This window comes from Capra hircus, chromosome 3 (assembly GCF_001704415.2).
Source record: "Capra hircus breed San Clemente chromosome 3, ASM170441v1, whole genome shotgun sequence".
NCBI classification, from domain to species: Eukaryota; Metazoa; Chordata; class Mammalia; order Artiodactyla; family Bovidae; genus Capra; species Capra hircus.
The window spans coordinates 18,326,899-18,348,409 of record NC_030810.1 but is presented as its reverse complement, the minus strand read 5'-3'; the positions used below and the strand labels follow the sequence as shown (position 1 = coordinate 18,348,409).

Below are 21,511 nucleotides of genomic sequence, written 5' to 3'. Positions count from 1 at the left end.
GTAATCAGAAGGATACTGCTCAGAGTGATAAATCAGGAAATAAATGTTTAAATATATTGTTTAAAGTCATGAGACAGCTCATAAAGAATGAAAAGAGATACACAACAAAATCAAGAGGAACAGGTGGGAGTTCACCTAAACTGACCAAATTCCACAGGTTTTATTGTGAGGACTCACCAGGTGTACTACTATGCCGCTTACTGTGGAAGATGTACTGCTTAGACCCAAACGACTACAATCAGAAGCTCTAGGAAACGAAACCGTTGTGGGGAGGAGGGAGGAAAACCCCACTTTACCTTTTCACTTTACCTTTGGTTTTGTATCTTTTAGACTGTTGGCATTATTTAAATTATTTTTATTAAAGAAAAGGTGCGCACCCACTTTTCGATTTTGGCTGTGTTGGGTCTTCACTGCTGTGCGCGGGCTCTCTCTAGCTGTGGTGAGCGAGGGCTACTCCTTGGTTCCTTGAGCGGGCTTCGCATTGAGGTGGCTGCTCTTGTTGTGGAGCACAGGCTCTAGGGCGCCTGGGCTCAGTACTTGCGGCTCACGGGCTTAGCCGCTCCGTAATCCTCCCGGACTGGGGATCCAACCCGTGACCCCTGCATCGGCAGGCAGGTTCTTATCCACTACAGCACCTGGAAAGTCTGTATCTACTTTTTCCTTTAATAAAAAAGCTACAATAATAACCATTAAAACAATTTATGGCGTATCTGTAACAGAAGAGTATGTAGCAGTTTCAGTTCAGTCGCTCAGGTAAAAACTAACGTGGAAAGAAGTTCCCACTAATATGGAAAGAGCAATTTGCAGAAAGCTATGAACAACAGGGTGGCAGTTGTATAAAAATAAAGTTTATACATGTTTCAAGATTCATATAAAATGCCCAGAAGAATAAAGAATAAATTGGAATTCCCCCCAGGGAGTTGGGGGGGGGGCAAGGACACAGTGGAAACTTTAATGTTTTACACTTCTATATGGAAGATTTTTGTTCTAAAAAATGAAGTGTTGAGAGTTCCCTGGCAGGCCAGTGGTTAGGACTTGGCGCTTTCATTTCAGGGGCATGGGTTTGATCCCCTGGGTCAGGGAACTAAGATTCCCCCAAGAGGCACAGCATGGTGAAATAAAATGAAGTATTAGTTATACTATTTTAAAAGTTTGTCCTTTTTAAAATAGTCTTTACAGAAAATTTAGAAAATTATGAAGAAAAAAGCCACCCACACTCACAGCTTTTGGTGTATTTCCTTCTAAATATATATATTTTTTCCTCTATGCATCTGATTCTGTCTCTAACTATGGGCAGGGAGCAGTGGGGAAAGAGCTCTGAAGAGTCAAGCAGACCCTCCTGAAGTTTCCAAATTCCTCAGCTCCTATGTGCAGCTTCCCCATCTCAACAAATGGCAACTTCATCCAGTTGCTTAGGCCAAAACTGTGGGGTCAACCTTGACTGCTTTCTCTCATCCAGTCCATAAACAAATCCTCTTAGTTCTGCTTCCAAGACAGAACTGGTCTCTAGCCACTGCTCACTACACCTGGATTTCTGCCAAAGTCCTCCCATTGGCCTGGAAGCTACCCCATTTCCTCTCCAACCTCATCTTCCACTGCTCTCCCATCCCCTGCTCACGGTGTCACGGCCACATGTGCCTCAACCCATGAGGCACATTCCCGCCCAGGGCCTCTGCTCCAGCTGCTCCCTCAGCCTGGATGCTCATTTCAAAGACGTTCAGGCCAATCTATCACCAGCTTTGTCTTTCCTCAAATCCCATCTTTTCAATGCTGCTTCCTTCGACCACCCTGATTATTAACCAAACCTTCCCCGTGTATCTAATCTCCTCCCCCTTTTATGGAACCTATCACTTTCTAACAAACTATATACATGTATGATTTTTCACGCGCATGTTATCCTCCTCCTAAGAGGATAAACACCACCCGGGCAGAAGTCTGTGCCCCGATGTGAGTAGCCCACGGCAAGTGCTCAAGTTATCTGTTGAATGAGGCCTGATTTTCTCATCGACAAAATGGCCTAATAGGACCCACCCCACACATTGCTGTGAGGATCACATGAAAAATACCTATTTCAAATTGCTTGCACAGCAGGATCCTGCAGCCTCAGAAACCCATGGAGTTTGGGCTGACTGTGAAGGCCTGGCCGGGTCTTGTCAGAACAGTGTCGTGGGCACGTCTGCCAACAGAATCACTCTGGTGGCAATGCCAAGGATGGGTTGGCTGGGGCAGGGCAGGGGGCAGGCAGACCATGGCAGCAGGGAGAGGGCGGGTCCCAGAAATGCAGAGAATCAAACAGGTGCAGAAGAGGCCAAAAGGGCAGAGTTTGGTGACTAGTTGTGAGGGTGAGGAAGGAAGAGAAGAGATGCCTGATCGGGGAACCTGTAGATGGGGAGCCCTGGAGCCTCGAGGAGTGGATTGGGAGGGGGTGACAGCCAAGAGGGAGCCTGGCACCAGGCAATGGAAAGGGCAGGGGCTCTGAACAGCCATAACCAGCTGTGGGTCCCAGCTCTGGCATCAACTTGCCCAGTGTGGTCTGCCTGCTGAGTTGTTCTGAGGCCAAGTGATCATGTCCGTAAAACAGTGCATGCAGAGCCTGCCTGGTGCAGTTCATATACTGTTGCTCTTCAAGTGACAATCTGATACCTACCCTCTCTTGAAAATGTTTAATGGCTCATTATTAGGCAATTTAAATTTAATATCAAGAATCATGCAATGATGGCACTGTTTTTCTGAATGAAAAGAAATATGCCAGGCACTGAGCTAGGAGCTAGAGAAACCACGGCCACCAAAGAGACTGCTGGCAACACTGGGGGGCAGCGAAGGCTTCAAAGGCATGGTTCAGAGCCTCTGTTCAGCATGGTACAGAGGCTCGTCACCCAGCAGGGAGTCCACAACCAGCTCAAGCCCCTCAGCTGCCTGCAGTCTCCTTATGTCTGTCTACCCCAGTCATGGGTGTTCTCTGTAGTCTACCATATTTGTTAGTTTCTTGCTTCCAAGCCTTTGTACAAGTTACTCTCTCCATTGGAAATGCTGTTCTCATCTTTTGAAAGCAAGCCTTACTTAGCCTATGTAACACTTGGGTGGCTTACATCACCTCCTCCAGGAAGCCCTCCCTGAGCCCACTGCAGGGTGAGGTGCTGCCTTAGCACCTGTGTGTTGGGCTCACCACGATACTCTCTCTAGTCTGGTCACTGCTGATCACACGTATTTCTCTTCTCCACTTGTTCTGGACCTTGTCTGTCTTCCTTGTCCCCAGAAGTTCCAAGGTTCCACCCTGGTAGGACTTATCTGATTACCAGTGGAGAGACCACTACAAATGGTGCTGTGTCCAGGAGCCGGAGGGCCACACCGGGTCTCACACCCACACTGCGGGAATTACTAGTATCCTCTAACCAATTTCCACATGGTCTTGGCCGCCACTCCACAGTGCCATTCTTTTCCGCACAGCAGGGGAAAAGGAGAGCGAGGAGGTGGAGAAGGGGATGTGGCGACCCAGAATCTGGCAGGGGGTGTGCTGCCAGCCCCGGGAGCCGGGGCTCACGCTAGTGGCTCCCTCCACACACCTGGTGGCTCAGTCTTCAGGCTCCCATCTGAAACTGGTCACCATCCCGCGAGCCCGTCTCGTCACCAGATCCTCAGGACAGTCACACTGTCTCCTGAGGAGCAGGAAACTGGCAGAACCCACCCCGAGGGACGGACAGCCCAGACTGGCATTCCAGAGAGCGGAGACAAGAGACCCGATTTGTAAGAAATCTGATTATTCAAATTTAATACCATCAAGAATTATGCAATGATGCTGTAGTTTCCTTAACAAATAGAAAACAGACTTGTGTACAACAGTGAGCTCTACAGCACTAGCGTCCACAAGGTAAAAACGAATGTCTCACTCAACATCACCAACCCTGGACTGTTGGTCTTGACAGCCTAGCTAGACCTGGGGACGTCCGTCTCGCGTCCCTCGGCTAAAACAGCTATGCACCCTTCCCGCCCCCACTTACCTACCTAGATAGTGCTGCCCAGAGGAAGAGGCCCTCTCCCTGCCCCTCAGCAAGCCGAGATAATAAGGGTTGAGGATAGTACCATTGAGAGAAGTCCAGTAGTCTTGCCACATTGGTTTAGGAGGGCATCTTGAAGGAGTGGAAAAGAGAGCTCCTTGGGGGCTTTGAAGACAGCTGCAAACCAGGGAAGGAAGTCATCTGGCCCCCGCTCGGAGGACAGACATGTGCTACCAGGCCCACTGGCCTGGACCTGAACGGCCAGCCGCACCCCTGCTTGTGTGGGGCATGGCACACACCCTGACCAGTGCCCACCGTCTCGGCCATGTGGGCAGACCCACAGCCTACCAATACCGTGCCATCCTGCAATGCCAGACAAAAGGCAGGGCTCCCAGAGGGAACCCCCAGGCACCCAGAGTCACCTACCCTCTCAGGGGTTTGAAGCAGAGGCCAGGGGGTACCTCTCTTTTTTTTCTTGGGTTTTCTCTCTTTTTTTGGATTTTTTTGTTTGTTTTTCATCTTTGCTTTATCTTTAACCTTTGCAAAACACGATGGTGATGAGGAACGCCTGCTCCCCCAGACATATCTGTGGGTCTGGGCTGCGAATGTTACGCACGCACTGGAATAGACGACTGGGGCGAGGGCTTCCCGTTTCCTCTCCCCCACCACTGTCTGTGGGGCCTCAAATAAGGCTCTTACGGAAAAATGGAACAGAAATTAAACCCCCCGAATGTGTTTCCCTGCCCTTGGCTGAAACAGGGTCTTGTCAGCAGGACTGGAAGGGCAGCCAGATCAGCGGTGCCTCCGCTCAGGCTGGCGGCCCCGGCTCCACACACATGGGGAAGGCACGCTCCGTCCTGCAGCAGCGAAAGGCGTACCAAAGGAAAGGATCCAAAGTGAACTCAAGGAGAAAACAAACTACTCCCCCGTCCCCCACAGCAGCCCAGTCTGCAGTTAAGAATTTGCAAAAAGAAAAGTCAGAGGGAAGAGGCTATAATCCCTGTCTATAATCCCACTTAATGTATAAAAAGGGAGGCTTTGCTCCCATCCCCCCACCCCATGAGAAGCATGAGAACCGCGTCAGCAGAACAGAGAGTTCGCAGTGGCTCCGGGGCAGGCCTAGCGGTGGACAGAGACTGCGCCGTGGCGCCTGCCTGCGGGCCCACCCCCTCGCCCAGGGTAGTTCTGGGCTCTCTGTGCGGTGTGGCAATGTTCCTGAAATGCTGTGGTCCCAACAGCATCCGTGCAGGAGGGCTGGACGATGGTCGGTATGGCTCAGAGGAGCTGAGTCCCCTCCGGAGCCCCCAGGCGGGGGTGGCGGAGGAGAGGGGGCGGTAGTTACGTTGCATAGTGGTCAAAGCTGCCGAGGTACTCCAGGGCCGCGCGGTAGCACAGCTGGTACTGGTCCTACGGGACAGGGGGCTGGTCAGGATGGGCGGATTACCCCCCCACCTGGCCAAGGGCACATGTGCTGCAGCCAGCGGGTCATGGACTTAGCCTCTGCTGGCCAGGAGCAGGGGCTGGACCCAGACATCTGCTCGGGCTTCCCCCCTGCCACCCCAGTTTGCCCCTAGATCGTGTACCCCTGCAAGGACTGCCACGTGTGACCCTAGCTGGGAGCCAGGCATACCACCGGCACCCAGTGCAACAGCTGCTGAGCGGGGAGTGTGTCCGGCTCACCCCTCCCCTGCACCTCGGGCAACGCCAGCGGCATGGCTGGGAGGAGCCAGCCTCAGCCTGGCCAGCAGCCTGCATACCTCCGTCTGCACCATGGCCGGGCGCTGTGTGCGCAGGGTCTTCACGGTCTGGAACATGTCAACCACGCCTTCGTAGCGCATCCGCTCCAGGACGATGCTCAGTGTGATGAACACCCCGGTGCGGCCCACACCAGCACTGCCCAGGGAGAGCACTGGGTCAGGGCTCCTGCCCCCAGGCCCCCGACCCGCCCAGCCCTCCGTGGGGTCGGCCCCACCTGCAGTGCACCGTGATGGGCCCGTCCTGCCCGAACTGCTCCTTGGTCTTGTGCACCTGCCCGATGAAGTCGATGAAGCCCTCGCCCGTCTTAGGCACGCCCTGCTCTGGCCAGTCTGTGAACTGGAACTGCCGGATCGTCCTCGACTGCCCATCCTGGGAGAGGCGGCAGGGCCAAGGGTCAGGGCTGGAGTGGCAGCACCCCCTGGCCAGGCGGGCAGTGCAGCAGCACAGATCAGCACCCTGAAGCCATCCTGGGAGATGAGCTCACCACCCCTACACCTTACCTTCGATTCCTATGGTTGGAGCTGGGGTACCATGCAGGCAGCCCCCACCCCAGAGGGGCTCCGGCAGTGTTACAAACATGCCTTCATGCAAATATACACACTCCCCTGTCCACTCACCCGGGCGTCCGTGACCTTGAACTCTCGGAGAATATACTGGGGCATGTTGTACTCGGCCATCGGGTCGACAACAAAGTACTGGTAGCGAGCAGAGCGCTCTGCAGGCCAGTACTGGTGGCATTTCTCCTGTGGACAGAGGGCCCGGCCCTGGGGTCAGAAGGGGCGGAGGTGGGGAGGAGAGGAGCAGGGGAGGGGAGCACCAGGCTCCAGAGGATTTGGGAGCCGCAGGCGGCAGTAAGGGTCTGCAGCTGTGCTTACGGGGCTGGAAGGGAACGGATGCGATTGTGGAAGGCTGCTGGCGTGCTCACCCTGCCCATCTCCCGAAGCCTGGTCAGCATGACGATGATGGTGGAGTTGTGCTCCCACAACATGCGCCAGAAGTCCTCGGTGCTCTCCGCCAGAGGCCCCTGTGTGGCTATGTAGGCCTTCTGCTGTCTGGGGCAGACACGAGACGGGACATGCTGGAGGTGCCACTGCCCCTCGAGTCTCCCTATGGCTGCCTAGTCCCTTGGGGTCCCACTCAGATCACCCCTCCTCTAGGAAGCCCACCCAGGTCTCCCGGGCCAGCCCGACTCTGTCGTGCCTCCCATTGGCCAGGCGTGCGCCCAGCTACTCATAGGCATGGTGGGCAGTCCCGAGCATGCTGACCTATAGCCATCCAGGAAGCTGGCATTGATGTAATCAGAGCCCTCCACGCCGCGGATGGGCTGCAGACACACACGGGTCAGTTCGTAGGGCATGATGTTCACCAGGCGGTTCTTGAACTTGTTGCAGGGCAGGTTGGCGCTGATGAAGCGGGATGTGTGGGCCTTGGAGTTGGCCAGCAGCTAACGAGAGGGAAGGGGTGGTCAGGCCAGGCTTCCTGGGGGGCCGGCCCCACGGCCCAGTCCAGGCGCCGGAGCCGGGCAGGCCCAGCCCCGAGCCCACCTTGAACTCCAGCTCCATGGCAGTCACGCTCTCCCCGGGCGGCACTTGGCCCAGCTTCTGGATGTGGGCATGGAGGCTGCGGGCAGGCACCTCCGTGTGCCCGCACGCGGCGGCCTCCAGCAGCGCCTCGTGGATGAACACGTACTGGTCCTCGGTCTGCACCATGTAGTTGCGCTGCGCCCGCATGCACGTCACGTGGCCATAGACGTCCACTGTCTTCTCGTGCTTCATCCGCTCCAGCATGGCGTCAATGACGATGAAGCAGCCCGTGCGGCCCACGCCCGCGCTGCGGGAACAGGGCTCAGCCTGGGCAGAGGCCTCCCTCCCCTCTGGCCCACCCCGGGGGGCAGCACCCCCTCACCTGCAGTGCACCACCATGGGCCCTGCGTCTAGGGGGTTGCAAGCCTTAACCCGCCGCAGGAAGGCCAGGATCGGGGTCGGGTACTCGGGGACTCCGTGGTCTGGCCAGGCCATGAACTGGAACTGACGCAGCTCCCGCTTCTCACTGGAGCCACTCTGCGGAGGACGGCAGCAGAGATGGAGTGAGTGGCCAAGGCGCATGCCTGCTACCACCTGCCCCAACACCAAGGCCAGACCCCAGCTCTCCAACGGGACTCAGAAGTCACACGGGGCAGCCTGAAGGAACTCAGGTGCTGCCTCCATCCACCCCGCCCACAGCACCGGCCGGCATGGTCTGCTCACACCTCCAACACTGGACGCCCACCCGCCCCCGCTCCCCCAGCACACCACGCTCAGACCATGGTGCTCACAGGCTCCAGGCTGAGCCCAGGCACTGGGGCAGGGCTGTACCTTGTAGAGCGCAAAGGTGCGCACAGTATAGGTGGCCAGCTCCACTGTGTCCAGCAGGGTCACCTGGATGAGGCCGTAGGTCTCGGTGCCACGAGCCGGCCAGTACTGATCACATTTCACCTGCAGAGGGACAGCAGGGGGTGCGGGCAAGGGTGTTAGAGGGACCCAAAGGCTTAGACAGGCAGGGCCCGGGGCAGGAGCTGGTGGAAGGTCCGGCTGTGCTAGCTGCCAGGCCCCTGGTCCCGAGATCTCACATTCATCATGCCACCCCCTCACCAGACCAAATCAGGGCCTCACACTAGGCCGCCACCCCTGGCCTTGTGAAGCGAACACAGGACGTAATTGAAAATCGTTTATTCGTGACCAGATCGCACCAGGTGTGTTTTCTGCCAAATTTACCCATAACGTTTATACACCATTTTCAAGCTCTGTAAATTTTATGTTCCAGTCAATGCTTTGCTGTGCAAAAGCAGATAACAGCAGCTCTATTCCACTGATTAACTTAGGAGATGTGTTAAGGCCCCAGCAACACTCTAGCATCTAGGGAACACGTGAACATCCCAGATACATGCCGTAACTGGGGGACATGTTAACATTCTTGGAAAATGACAGCATCTGGGACAACATATTAACACAGTAGGAACCCACTGGCGTCTGGGGAACACACCACATCCCAGGAGCGCTCAGCAGCTGGGATACGAGGACAACCCAGGAGAACACTAGCACTTGGCAAGTCCCCTGAAGGGCGTCTTCCCACAGGGACAGGAAGAGGTGCCCGAGTATCTATACCTGACCCCCCTCCAACCCCAGCAGGGACCTGAACAGCCTTACCCGGGACTTCTCCTCCAGCCGCGTCATCATGACCACAGTGGCTGTGCGCTGTTCCCACACCATCCGCCAGAAATCGCCCATGGTCTCAGGCAGCGGGCCCTGCGTGGCAATGTAGGCGTTCTGCTTGCGGTAGCCGTCGATGTAGTTGGCGTTGATGTAGTCGCTCCCGGGGACACCTACGGGCAGGAAGGGACATGGGAGAGCATTATCTTGGGGCCTCCAACCTAGTCTGTGGGCCTCTTCTGGAAGAGGAGATGTCACCCAGTAAGGAGGAGGAGGAAGAGAGCCAGGGGATGGGAGGGGCTCCCGCCCTAGGCTCACCGTCGATGGAGGTAAGGATGACTCGAGAGTGGTCGTAAGCAATGACGTTGGCGTAGCGGTTCTTCGGCTTGTTCACCTCCAGGTTTGAATTCTCCCACGTGAACTGCTGTCCCGGGTCAATTGACTGCAGGGAAGGAAGGAGGCAGGTGGAGAGGGGTAATAGCCGATCTCTACCTAGTGCCCCCAGGAGACCCGGCCTTCCAGGTGGTGCCCACATCTGCCTTTGCTCCCAGGCCACAGTCACTGGCTCTGTCCCGTGGCACTGGGGAAGGCTGAGCCCCAGCTCCCCAGCGAAGGAGCACAGAGGCTACCATGGAACTGGTCAGCAAGGTGACAGACTGAAGACTCCTCTCACCAAGGTACCAAATCCCCCTGCCTAGGAGAGGGGCAGAGGTGGGGAGTGGGCAGGGGAAGTCCCTCAAGCCCTGCACCCAGCTAGCCAACGAGGGCAGAAGCGAGAGGCGGCCAGCTGTGCATGACCCAATGCTGCTGGGCTCCAGACACCGCTGCATGGCCTCGCCCAGCTCTCCTCCTCCCTCTCCAGCTGTTCCTTTTCGGAGGCAGGACACAGAGCTTCTCCGGGGTTCATTCCTAGGCCCTCTTTGCACTCTCCAACCTTTCCTGGATGACCTCACAGCCGTATGCTGGAGCTGATGTAACTCAGGTGTAGCCCAGAGTCTCCCCTGAGGCCCTGGTCTGCAGAGCCCACTGGCCCCTGACATCCCACCAGGATGCCCCACACTTCTTCAATCTCAGCCCTTGCCAAGCTGAGCTCATCAGCTCCCCTGTGCAAACCTGGCTCTGCTGCTGGGGTTCTGTCTCGGTGAATGGCTCTGTCCTCATTTACCCCAAAGCTGCGGCCACAACCTGCCAGTCGTCCTCCAAACTCCTCTGTGCCCCCCGTCTCATCCATTACCACGGCCCAGTGCTCCCCCAGCTCCTTGGCTCTCACCAGCCTGCTGCCAGGGCTTCAGCTGGGCCACCCCTGCTCAGACTGGGCATCTCCCTTACTCTTTCCTTTGCCCTTTCCCTGCCTCTTTCTGTCTTGCAGCCAGAACTATCCTTATAAAATGCCAATCTGATGATCAACTCTCTGCTTAATGCCTTCCATGGTTCCTCGTCGCTTCGGATGACAACAACAGCTGACTCTCAGCAAAAACTTACTGTGTGTCTGGCGCTATTCTCTGCGCTCTGTATTCCCTCTCCCAATCCTCCCATGAAACCAGTTCTATTATTACCCTCCTTTCACAGATGAATACGACCCCAAGTTCTCAGCACAGCACACCACTTGCTTGTTGGCTTCTGCACCAGCCAGTTACTCTCCCCAGGTCAGTGAACACTTCTGTGAGACCCCAGCACACCCCACCGCTAGCCTGCCTGCTTCGTGCTGCTGTCGGAGGACCTTCTCTGCATATCTGCATATTTACCAACATGGCACGAGGTCACATTTACGTATCCGTCTGCACTCATCTCCCTACCGACTGAGTTCCCTGTGGGCACTTGTCTCCACACTCCCAGTGGCAAGCACAGGCTAAGTGCTTGATGACGCTCATCATTAAAGGTAACAGAGCTATCGGAACCTGGCTGCAGAAAAGCTCTCGGCTGGCCAGGGTGGCCAGAGGCGGCTCCCTGAAGGAGGAAGATCTGTAAGGGGAGCACAGACGCGAGCAGAAAAGCGGCAGAAGGTGAGAGGAGGACACCGCGGGCCTGGACAGTGGGGTGCAGGGCCCCACAGGAGGAAGGGTTAGTGGGACGTGGAACTGGATGAGTGGAGGCCTCATGGGAACTGGAGGCAGGGAGCCTGACTCAGTGGCTCCATCCCCGCTGTGGTGGGGCCCTGTGCAGGGCAGGCCCCCCAGTGGGAGCTCCACAGGAAGAGGCAGCACCCTGTCCTCTAGGCAGATGTGATCATCAATCCACCTGCCAAGCTCAATTTCCTCTGCAGAAACCTGACCCACAGCCCTTGGAAGTGGAGCCCTGGTGCCCAGGACAGCAAGCACAGTGGAGAGTGGACGTGCAACTGGAGGGAAGTAGATGCACAGGCAGGGCAGAGCTGGCCCTTCAATCACCCACCCACCCATCCATCATCCACCGAGGCGAATCCCCTGCCAGGCCTGTGTCGGAAGCGGGGACTGAGTGGGGTTGAGGCAGAAGATGCTTTAACAACACCTTCACCAGTACTCCTCAGGAGTCTGGGCTCTCCCTATCTCCTCCTCCACTAGCAAAGCACCTCTCCAGCAGGGAGCGAGAAGCCTTGACTCCAGGTCATGGAGCAGTGCTCTGAAGTCTGAGCCCCCAGCGTGCATGCATGCTCAGTCGATTTAGTCGTGACTTTCTGCATGACCCTTTGTGACTCCGTGGACAGCAGCCCACCAGGCTCCTCTGTCCATGGGACCCTCCAGGCAAGAATACTGGAGTGGGTTGCCACTTTCTTCTCAGGGGATCTTCCCATCCCAGGGATCGAACCCCCGTCTCTTATGTCTCCTGCACTGGCAGGCGGGTTCTTTACCGCTAGTGCCTCCTGGAAGCAGGCAGGGTAGAAACCGCAGTGAAGGAAGCACCTGGAGCAGGAGGGTTTATGCAGCCCAGGCGCCAGGCGCCAGGCTCCCAGACTCCCCATCTCTGTGACAGACACTCTGAGCACACGCATGTGCAGGCACAGGCTGCCAGACGGCTTCCACTACTCATCAGTGACGTGACCTTAGACAAGCCATTCCCTTCTCAGAGCCTCAGCCTCCTTATCTGTAAGATGGGCTAACACCAGTTCCCATTTCATAGGGTTGTAGGGAGGACATAAATAGATGGTGCATGCAGAGTGCCTAGCCTGGAGCTGGCTGGCAGGGAGCTCTCTACAAATGCCAGCTGTTATTACTGATTGTGTTTATCACCTTCTATCTGCCTCCGTTAGCACAGGGGCATGTGACTTTGTGTCCTAATCTTGGCGTTCCTGAAAGGTCTTGACCAGGCCCGGTACCTAAGAAGCTGATTTCCCCACTGGCTACTGCTGACCCCTTCAGTCTGTGCTCTTGGGCAGCCTGGAGCCCACCACCCGCTCCCCAAACACACAGCAGGGGCCTGAGGCAGGACAGGAGCCGGCCTGGGGCCAGGCATATGGTGGTGGGGGCGGTGGCGGTGAAGGGACGTCTCACCTCGTACTCCTGGGAGAACTTGAGGCCGTCATTGGCTTTGAGGCGCTCGATGTTGTCAGCTAGGTCGGTGATGGGGATGGGCGGGTGGTCTCGCATACCTGGGAGCAGGGCGGGCACATGAGCAGAGTTAGCGTGGGGCCTGAGCGGGGGGCGGAGACAGCCCGATGCATGGATGTGCGCATGTGAACACGTGTGACTGGCATGGAGACAGCAGCACATGCGGCGACAGGGGTGGTAGGGCACACGGCGGCCGGGGGGCGGGAAGGGTCAGGGCGGGGGGATGTATGCCGTGGGCACGAGTGGGCATGGCCTCGCGACGCGGTGCTGAGTGGCTGGCCCTCCTCCCAGGTCAGGGCTGGACGCCCAGGTGGAGGGCAGCGGACGGGATGGGGCTGGGCTGCTTCAGCCTGTGCCCCGCCCGCGGGCCCTCCTCTGGACAGCGCTCCTGCCCTCAAGGCGCCAGTCACCATGGGAGGCTCTGTGACCTCATCGTCCCAGCACCCAGCATGTGGATGGAGTGATCATGACGTACGGAGATACGGCAGAGTGATGAGGAAGAGCTCAGAGGGAGAGGTAGAGGAGAGGAGGGAGGCACTGGGGCGAGGAGGTGGGAGAGGCACCGGAAAGGAGTCGGACTGAGTCGGGAGGTGGGAGGGGCAGAGACAAGAGGGGGCGGCCGGGGAACGGGGAGAGGCGAGGAGAGAGTGGGATGGGGCGGTGAGAAGGTGGAGCAAAGACAGGAAAAGGGAAGAGAAGAGCTCAAGGGAGGAGAGAGGCGATGGGTGAGAGATAGAGGAGACACACAGAAGCCAGAGTGGGCCCCAGGCGGGGAGCGTGAAAAACTAACTTGAGATATTCGGGCAACTGGGGACACTGGAACCTGCAGAGAAAAAGAACAAAAACAGCGGGGCCAGAGAAGGACACCCGTTAACCTCTGGTTACATCGCCCTTGGATCGCAGCCAGTGGGGGTCTGGGGAGCTCGGAGGGCTGGCCCACCGCACGCAGCCCCTTCTGCTCCACCCCGCCCAAGTGACAGACGCCCGTCTCCCACCCCCTAGAGCCTGCACGGCCTTGGGGGCCTCTTCCTGTGATGAAATTCTAGGTTCAAGCCAACCTCGTGGCCTCTGGTAACCAAGTTTGACCCTGGCTATTTCCAGATCATTTGGCAAAAGAAAAGTGTGCTTTTAGAGAGAGGGAGGGAAGGCACGTGTGGCGAGAAACAGAAGGGTGAGTCCCCGGTAAGGATGGGCAGATGGGGACTGTGTCGCTTTCTCAGTTTTGCTGTGCATTTCAAGCATCTTCAGAAGGAAAGTTAGATTACGAGAGAAAATAATAAACATTTGCTGAACTAAAAACATGGGAAGGGGGACCCTCAGTGGTGCCACCATTCCAGCCAACCCTTCTTTCTGGTCACTGGTTCCCCTCCCTGGTTAACCCTGTGCATAGAGACCCCTCTCCCAGCCAGCAGCCTCGTCCCCTGACCTCAGCACCTCTGATGACCCTCACCATGCCCTGCCCCAAGGCCCGCCCCAGGCCACGGCCTCCTGACCTTCTGGTCCCCCATCCCTTATAACACCACCTCGGATCCCCTGTGCTCCACCCTGCCTTCCCTTCTCAGATCCCCACAGCCACAGGGATCCAGATCCCGGTAGGGCCTGCATATCCACTGGCTCATCCCCCACTGACAGTGCCTCAACCCGCTGAAAGGCTCCTTGCCCGGGACTCGGACCTCTCCAAGGTTCCAACCGCCAAAGCCACGGGCTCTCGCACAGCCCCCTCAGCCTGGCCTCAGAGGAACTCCTCTCTCTGTCTGGCTCCCCATCCTTGGCCATCCTTGCATCTATCCTTCCTCAACATTCCAGCTCCCTCCCTGGCTGCTCCTGGGCCACGTTCTCCCTTCTCTGCGCCCTTCTCCGGGGAGAGCTCATCTATTTGCAGGCTTTGACCACTGCATGCTCCTCAGCACCTCCCCATCCTGTGGTTCCCGCCAAGATGTCGGTGTGGAGGTCCCCATGGACCTGCCATCCCACTGCTCAACCAGCAACCAGAGAGCCATCCTGGGACCCCTGCCCCTATTTCCTCACCCCACGGAGAATCAAGCCCAAGCTCTGCTGCTCAGCCAGGCCCCTATGACCAGCACCACGGCCAGGTCCTCAGCACCTTCACAACGGTCTGCAGCCCCGGGTTCTTCCCCTCCAATCTGCCTTCCACACCATAGCCAGGGTGACGCTTCTAGAGCTCAATTCTGACCCCATTGCTCCCCTGCCAAAAACCCTTCATGCCTCCCTGGCACCCTCAAGATGAAGTCCAAACCCCTTAGCCTGGCATGAGGCACCCTCTGTGACTCACCCTCCAGACTCAGCTCTGGGCTCCAATGCTACAGGACACAGTGCCCCCCAGCTGCTTATGCACCTGCCTCTGTCACCGAAAGGAGCTCTCTCCCAGCCCCTCTGCCTGACTAAAGCCCCTAGGGCTTCGCATCCCTCTCAGGGGCAGCTTCTCTGCCCTCCAGACCCGAGTACCCCAGAGTTCCGATTCCTCGCAGATCTGACCACACCTGGTTGCAACAGTCTGGCTCTCTCCCTCTCAGGACACGTGCACTCGGAGTGTTGTCAGGAAGCCCAGGGTGCAGGAAGAGAGCCGAAAACCCCAGGTGGACCCATAGCCGACTCCAGGGTCAAGCACCAGACACAAGAATGAACGAGTCTCCAGAATTCTGTGGTCAGGAAACTTTCCCATAAAAGGCCAGAGAGTAAATATTTTTGGCTTTAAGGACATATGGTATGTATCATATCTACTAAACTGCTCTAGAGTGAAAACAGCCGCAGACAGTACATGTATGAAAGGGCATGGCTGTGTTCCAATAAAACTTTATTTTCAGAAACAGGTGGTGGGCCACATTTGGCCACAGGCCACAGTTTGCTGATCTCTCATGTAAATGATTCTAGCCTTTGAGTCTTCCTGCCGAGGGCCCAGATATTCTGGAACAGAAACAAGCTGCTCCTGCTATGCTCCTGTTTGAATCTCTGACTCATAAAAGCTGTGAGACTAACATCATTGCTGTTGTTTCCAGCCATGAAATGGTGGGGTCATTCAGCATTCAGGGCTAAGTAGTTCGTGCACACACAAACCCTGTGTGTGCTATAGCTCACTCATTCACAGGCTCTCAACAAGACCCACCATGTGCACAACCCAAGAGATGGCGGTGGGGGGAGACAATTCCTGGCTTCATAGAGCTCAGACTGTCACTGAGGCAACCCCAGCCCAGGGTGAGAGGTGTCATGATGGAAAGAGCACCTGGGAGCCGAGGAATGACCCTGCCTCCCTCGGGAAGAAGTCTGAGCTGTGTCTGCTGGGGTGCAGACAGGGAATGATATCCAGAGAGCCCACGACAGTGGTGGGGAAGGAGGGGCAGGCACCAGGTCCTGTGCTGGGTCCTAGGGCTCACACGGAAAATCTGGGCCCAGCCATCAGGAAGGGTGAGGTGCAGACATCCCCATCCTGCCACAAGATCTGATGAGCCATCCCCCCGAAAAAACCCCTCTTCTGGGTGCAGGGGTCAGAATGTAGGTACAGGGGCTGCCACCCCGGGGCTGGGATGTGGGTTCTGTGAAGGTCCCGGACCTATATTTGGAGGGCTTGACTGAAGACAGGTCAGGGTCTAAGGAGCTTCACCCCACCCACTGAGGCTTCCAGGCCTTGTAGCGCCTGTCCGGCCACTGGATACGGGGTTCCTTGGTCACTTCATCACAGTCGATGGGTTCAGGGAGAAGGGGGGAAGGCAGGAACAGGAAACGGGGGCCAGGGTGAGGCCAGGGCCCCTGGGCGGAGACCGGCACACCCAGGCGGGGCAGGCAGGCTGGGGGAGCCACCCTACCTGGGGTCTGGTAGTTGAGCCGCCGCATCTCCACAGGGTCGGAGGAGTGGGCCAGCAAGGAGTCCTTCAGCCCAATTGACTGCTCGTCCTTGGACGATGGGGAGTGGGTCCTTTTCCTGGAGAGGCAGAAGGGTGGTTGGTGAGAACCGAGGTCCAGGCAGAGGACAGAGACACGTGGCATGGCCGGCTGCCCCAGAGCTCTGTGTCCACAGCTCTGCCCCTCCCATCCCGGCCTGGGGTCTCTGAGCGCAGGGGAGCCAGGGCCAGAGCAGCCTCACAGGGTGGGATGGGGAGAGAGCAGGGGTAGGAGTGGACAGTGGGCCAGCACAGCAAGAAAGGAAGGGGTCGCAGAGGCTGGTGGCTCCTTCCCACGGGGACAGGTCACAGCTGGGCAGTGGCTGCTGTCCGCAAGACCCCCACGCTGAGGCAGCAGGAGTCACCAGGAGTAGACATGCAAACAACACATCAGATATGCAAACATCACAGAGCTGGGCCCCCGCTGTCTGGCCCTTGGGATCAGGGTGAAGGCGCAGAGCAGCAGGGAGAGGCGTTCCCCTGGCTGGGCAGAGTCTTCCCTTGCTGGCCTCGGGTCCCCAGTCTACAGGGACAGGATCAAAGACAGACTGTGGGGTCCATCTGCTGACAAGTATCCACGGCTTCTGCACAGTGGACACAGCTGTGTCGGGGAGGAAACTTATGCGAGTGTGCGTCAGTGTGCACCACACACTTCCCCACTGCCCTGCAGCCGGCGCTCCTTGCACACAGGCCAGGCTCTGTCTCCTGCAGCACTGCGGTGACCTCAGATACCTGGGAGCCTGGGGGCAGGCTCTGGGGAGTTCCGAGTCGGCCTATGCATGCACGGGCAGCATCAGAGTTTTGAGCTAAGCCTTCATCCTGAGAAGGGGCACCCCCTGTGCAGGGCAGAGGTGGAGAGGGTGACAGCCAGCCCCGGCGTCTGCTGAGCTGACCAGACAGCCGCAGGCCAGGTGGCTTCTGGTCCGAGCAGCGCCCCTCCCCGATGGGCCCGCAGTGCGCACGGGGACAAGAAGTGCAGGGGGAGGCGTGTGAAGAGAAGGAAGGACTCCTACCTTTCTTGTTTACTAGGTCCCGAGAGACAGGCAAGGACAGAAGAAAGGAACCGTCACTGTTTCCGCCACACACACTCAGACCCTCTCATGACACAGGGGGGCACTGCGGGCCGATCTACGGCACCCACATGGCGTTCACAGGGAGGGGGTCACCTCTTCTGGCATACGCCAGGACCCAGATGGCAGTGGAGGGGGCTTGAGTGGGCGTGGGAGTTGCTCCTCAGGCTCCCCACCCAGGGATCTTCCAGCCCTGAACCAGGCGAGCTTGTCCCTATTCAGCCTGGGAGGAAGGAGCTAACTTCAGGTAGCAGGCACTGGGTCTAGGTCAAGGGTCAGGGTCAAGGGCAGGGAGAGACGGGGCACTGGGCACAGGCCCCCTTGGGTGTGTACCTGTGTGCAGACACAAGGACCAACAAGCGGGCGCTGACAGCCTTGTGCTGGGTGCTGGAAACAGGCCCAGCGATGTTCCCATGGCAGCACCACCAGACAGTGGGGGACAGAGTGAGCAGGGAGTGGGAGGGGCCTGGCAGAGCCTCGTGGCCCCAGAGCCTGGAGAGGCGTCTCCAAGGATGGGACAAGAGTGCAGTGGAGGGGCGCAGGCCAGGCCGGTGATGATGTAGGAGTGGTGGCAGGGGCCAGAGCAGCCAGGCATTTGATGGACCGTCAGACTGCAGACAGACTATAAAACTCTCCAGTTAGAGCCGAGTTTTATATTGAGGGTGACAAAGTAAATCTTTGCAAATACCCTTCAGGCTGCGAGGAGGACAGAGAGGAACGGGCACGGTAAGAAGAGGAGGAGGCCGCAGCTACGCAAGAGGCAGGACTGAGGCGTGCCATGTGCGTGTGCATCACCTCGTGGGGAGCTCATGGTGGGGTGGGGGGGGCAGGTCAAGTGATATTCACGAGAGACTGGGGGGCAAGTGGGAGGGAGGAGGGTCCAGGGTGACACCTGGACTTCCGGTTGGTAACTGGGTGGGGGCCCATCCCCTGTGACAGGGACCCTGGGGGGAGGGCTGTGAGGAGGGTCAACACACCCTCTGTCTGGGAAAGCTGTGGATGGTGTGGTCACAGCGGGCACTGAATAAACGTCTGTCAAGTGAGTGTCCGTGGGCACGTGGACCTGGAGCTGGGTCTGGACCTCTCAAGGCCTCGGCAGGGGAGACAGGCTGGGAGTCATCTAGGGCTGGTGGCAGCGGGGATGCTGAAGGTAGGAGGCCAGGAGGAGGTGGTGTTTTGAAGCTGAGAGACAGACAGGCTCATATCCACCAAAACACAGAGATGGACAGACGGACATGGCCCAGGGATGCACCTGAACAAATCCTTTGTGAAGATGCGCGGCTGCTCATCACACCCAGGCTCACACCAGTGGGCGTGCACACACACTGCTTTGCTCTCCTGGCTCCCCTCCGAGCCCAGGAGCGTGCACCCCGGGCTGCAGGCCGGCATGGCTGCCCCGGCCTGCATGTGCCTGGCTGGGGCGGGCCTGGGGGTCAACTGGCCGTCCACCAGAGTGCTCACCTCTTGAACAGAAGAATGGCGATGACAATGAGGACGATGAGGATGACTGCCAGGACAGGGCCCGTCACCCACAGCAGCTCGGGTTCCTCCTGCTGCTGGGCTGGTGTCACCTGGACCACGATCTCGTCGGAGTAGGGGCTGCAGGCATAGCGCTTCTGTGACCCAGTGGAGGAACAGCAGAGCGGGTGAGCCCCGGGGTGAGACTGCCCATTCTCCAACCCCCAATCCTGGAGAAAGGGCTCTGGGCCGGGTCTCCCGGAACTAAGAGGTTGACCTGGGCCTGGTCAGCTCACTGGGCCCCTAGGGCCAGGTCAGGTTGGCCTTCTGGATCCTAGGGGTTAGTGCCCTGAGACCGCAGTGCAGGTCTGGGGCCTCTGGGGTGTCTGAGATGGTCTGGGGGTGTCTGGTCAGGCCCGGGGTCTCGGGTAGACCTGGTCCACGGGTTCCTTCAGGGAGGCGAGCACAAAGCACTGGTAGCTCAGGTCTGGAGACAGCGGCCGGTTGTAGAAGCCCTGGTAGTTCTTCTTGTCCCCTAGGGTGAAGGTCTCCGGGAGAACGTCCACCTGAGCGGCCACATATGGCTTCAGCCGCTCCGTCTGCCGCCGGCGCCGCTCCCTGCCGCCCTGCTCGATGGCCTCCAGCAGCTGGCAGCAGAGCAGAGGAGTCACACAGGGGCCTTGGAGCATACGCTCCTGGGCTGAGGCTAGGCTCACCATGCATGTCAAGGGCCTGAGCCTGGCCTGACGCTGAGGCTAGGCTCACCATGCATGTCAAGGGCCTGAGCCTGGCCTGACGCTGAGGCTAGGCTCACCATGCATGTCAAGGGCCTGAGCCTGGCCTGACGCTGAGGCTAGGCTCACCATGCATGTCAAGGGCCTGAGCCTGGCCTGACGCTGAGGCTAGGCTCACCATGCATGTCAAGGGCCTGAGCCTGGCCTGACGCTGAGGCTAGGCTCACCATGCATGTCAAGGGCCTGAGCCTGGCCTGACGCTGAGGCTAGGCTCACCATGCATGTCAAGGGCCTGAGCCTGGCCTGACGCTGAGGCTAGGCTCACCATGCATGTCAAGGCCGGCCTGCCTGACCTGGCCTCACCATGCATGTCAAGGGCCTGAGCCTGGCCTGACGCTGAGGCTAGGCTCACCATGCATGTCAAGGGCCTGAGCCTGGCCTGACGCTGAGGCTAGGCTCACCATGCATGTCAAGGGCCTGAGCCTGGCCTGCTCACTGTCCGCGTAGAATCACGCCAGGCACCAGCAGGCAGTGCCGTTCCTCCCAGCCAACCTGCTAAGAAGGGGCCCTCTGGGTAACCTGCCCCTCACCCTCACCAGAGAGGGCTGGCTGCCCACCACTGCTGGGTTCCACTCGAGCCCATCTGTGGCCTCTAGACCCCTGGAGACTGCAAGGATCACAGGGCCCGAGATTCTCTAGATCTGAGAGATGTCTCTGTCACCTCACACCCCAGGGGATCTTCCACAAACCCCTCTGGGGAGGTCTCGGTAAGCCCTCCAGGAGTTCTCTGAAAGCTCCCAGGAGCCAGCTCAGAGTGCGTCTCCTTAGAGACGCGGGCAGGCTGCCAATCAGAGAATAATTCCAGTTTGGGGGGAGTCCCTGGGGCACAGCCAACCAGTGCAATGGGACTGCCATCAGGGCTGCCCTGGCCGGGTCCCCGGGCACCTCGTCCAGCTCCAGCTCCTCGGGCGTGCTCCACTGTGGCGCCAGCATGCTCCCTGCCATGCGGTCGATGGGCACCACCATGATGTAGAACCACCTGGGTGGGCAGAGGCGAATCAGGACTGTCCTCCCCTCGTTCCTGCATGGCCAGCCCCACCCTCCTCCCCCCACCCCCTTGAGACATGTCTGCACACCTGACGAGTGAGGGGTCCTGCACGTGGGGCATGGTGAGGGTGAAGCGGCCGTCCTCGACGTAGGCTGAGGCCGGCAGTGGCTTGTGCGGCAGGAGGTCGGGGGCCGTGCGGATGGACACGAGGTGTTGCAGGCCCCCCGCGCTGCTGCCGCGGTTCATCAGCACAAATGAGTATTCAGTGTTGGGCTGCAGGTCTGCGATCAGCTTCCGCATGGAGTGCCCGTCCACCTCCACGCTCTGCCCATTGTACAGGATCTGCACGGGAGGGGAAAGGGGGCGCAGGCAGCGCATTCAGGTGAGGGGCCCCCTCCCAGGCCTGCGGGACAGGGCTTTGTGAATGCAGACACGTGGGCGGGCACTGCGACGTGGGCCCCGCAGCGGGACTGCGTGTGTCGGGCTGGCCGGCCCCACCTACCCTGAAGGGCACTGCTGACTTGTAGGAGTCGGGCACCTCCCAGCTGAGCAGCACGGATGTCTTCATTGCAGCCTCCACACGGAAGTTCTTGGCAAACACTGTAGGGATGTAAGGAGGGAGGAGTCACCTCTGGCTGCCTAAGGGGGATAAATGGGCCTGGAGGGCTCCCCGCTGGGAAGAGATTGGCGGGGGGGCAAGGTGTGGGGGATTAGGGATGGCTGCAGAGGGCCAGGAGCCCCACTCCCGCCAGCTTCCATTGCACACAGTTCAGCTCCCAGCCCTGCCTCTTCCTCATGGTGAGAACCAAGCAGGGCAGAAGCCACAGGACCCGTGGTCAG

The 21,511-nt window shown here is 58.4% G+C and overlaps 1 protein-coding gene across 10 annotated transcripts in view; it reads right to left on the bottom strand.

Moving 5' to 3' along the window:
• PTPRF (protein tyrosine phosphatase, receptor type F) overlaps window positions 3,738–21,511 on the bottom strand; it is an 84,373-nt gene continuing 66,599 nt past the window's right edge. For 6 of the 10 annotated variants that reach the window (XM_018042909.1, XM_018042960.1, XM_018042916.1 and 3 more), the window contains 19 exons: window positions 21,174–21,271; window positions 20,760–21,013; window positions 20,569–20,662; window positions 19,324–19,536; window positions 18,893–19,047; window positions 16,287–16,402; window positions 13,256–13,288; window positions 12,409–12,506; window positions 9,260–9,383; window positions 8,939–9,114; window positions 8,108–8,227; window positions 7,659–7,813; window positions 7,298–7,583; window positions 7,019–7,197; window positions 6,679–6,805; window positions 6,371–6,496; window positions 5,968–6,122; window positions 5,753–5,888; window positions 3,738–5,402 (listed from right to left, as the gene is read on the bottom strand). In XM_018042909.1, the coding sequence (XP_017898398.1) occupies window positions 5,334–5,402; window positions 5,753–5,888; window positions 5,968–6,122; window positions 6,371–6,496; window positions 6,679–6,805; window positions 7,019–7,197; window positions 7,298–7,583; window positions 7,659–7,813; window positions 8,108–8,227; window positions 8,939–9,114; window positions 9,260–9,383; window positions 12,409–12,506; window positions 13,256–13,288; window positions 16,287–16,402; window positions 18,893–19,047; window positions 19,324–19,536; window positions 20,569–20,662; window positions 20,760–21,013; window positions 21,174–21,271 (2,714 nt within the window). In that variant the 3' untranslated portion in view covers window positions 3,738–5,333. The remainder of the gene's footprint in view (window positions 5,403–5,752; window positions 5,889–5,967; window positions 6,123–6,370; window positions 6,497–6,678; window positions 6,806–7,018; window positions 7,198–7,297; window positions 7,584–7,658; window positions 7,814–8,107; window positions 8,228–8,938; window positions 9,115–9,259; window positions 9,384–12,408; window positions 12,507–13,255; window positions 13,289–16,286; window positions 16,403–18,892; window positions 19,048–19,323; window positions 19,537–20,568; window positions 20,663–20,759; window positions 21,014–21,173; window positions 21,272–21,511) is intronic. The other 4 variants (XM_018042923.1, XM_018042929.1, XM_018042954.1 and 1 more) reach the window with 1 other exon arrangement.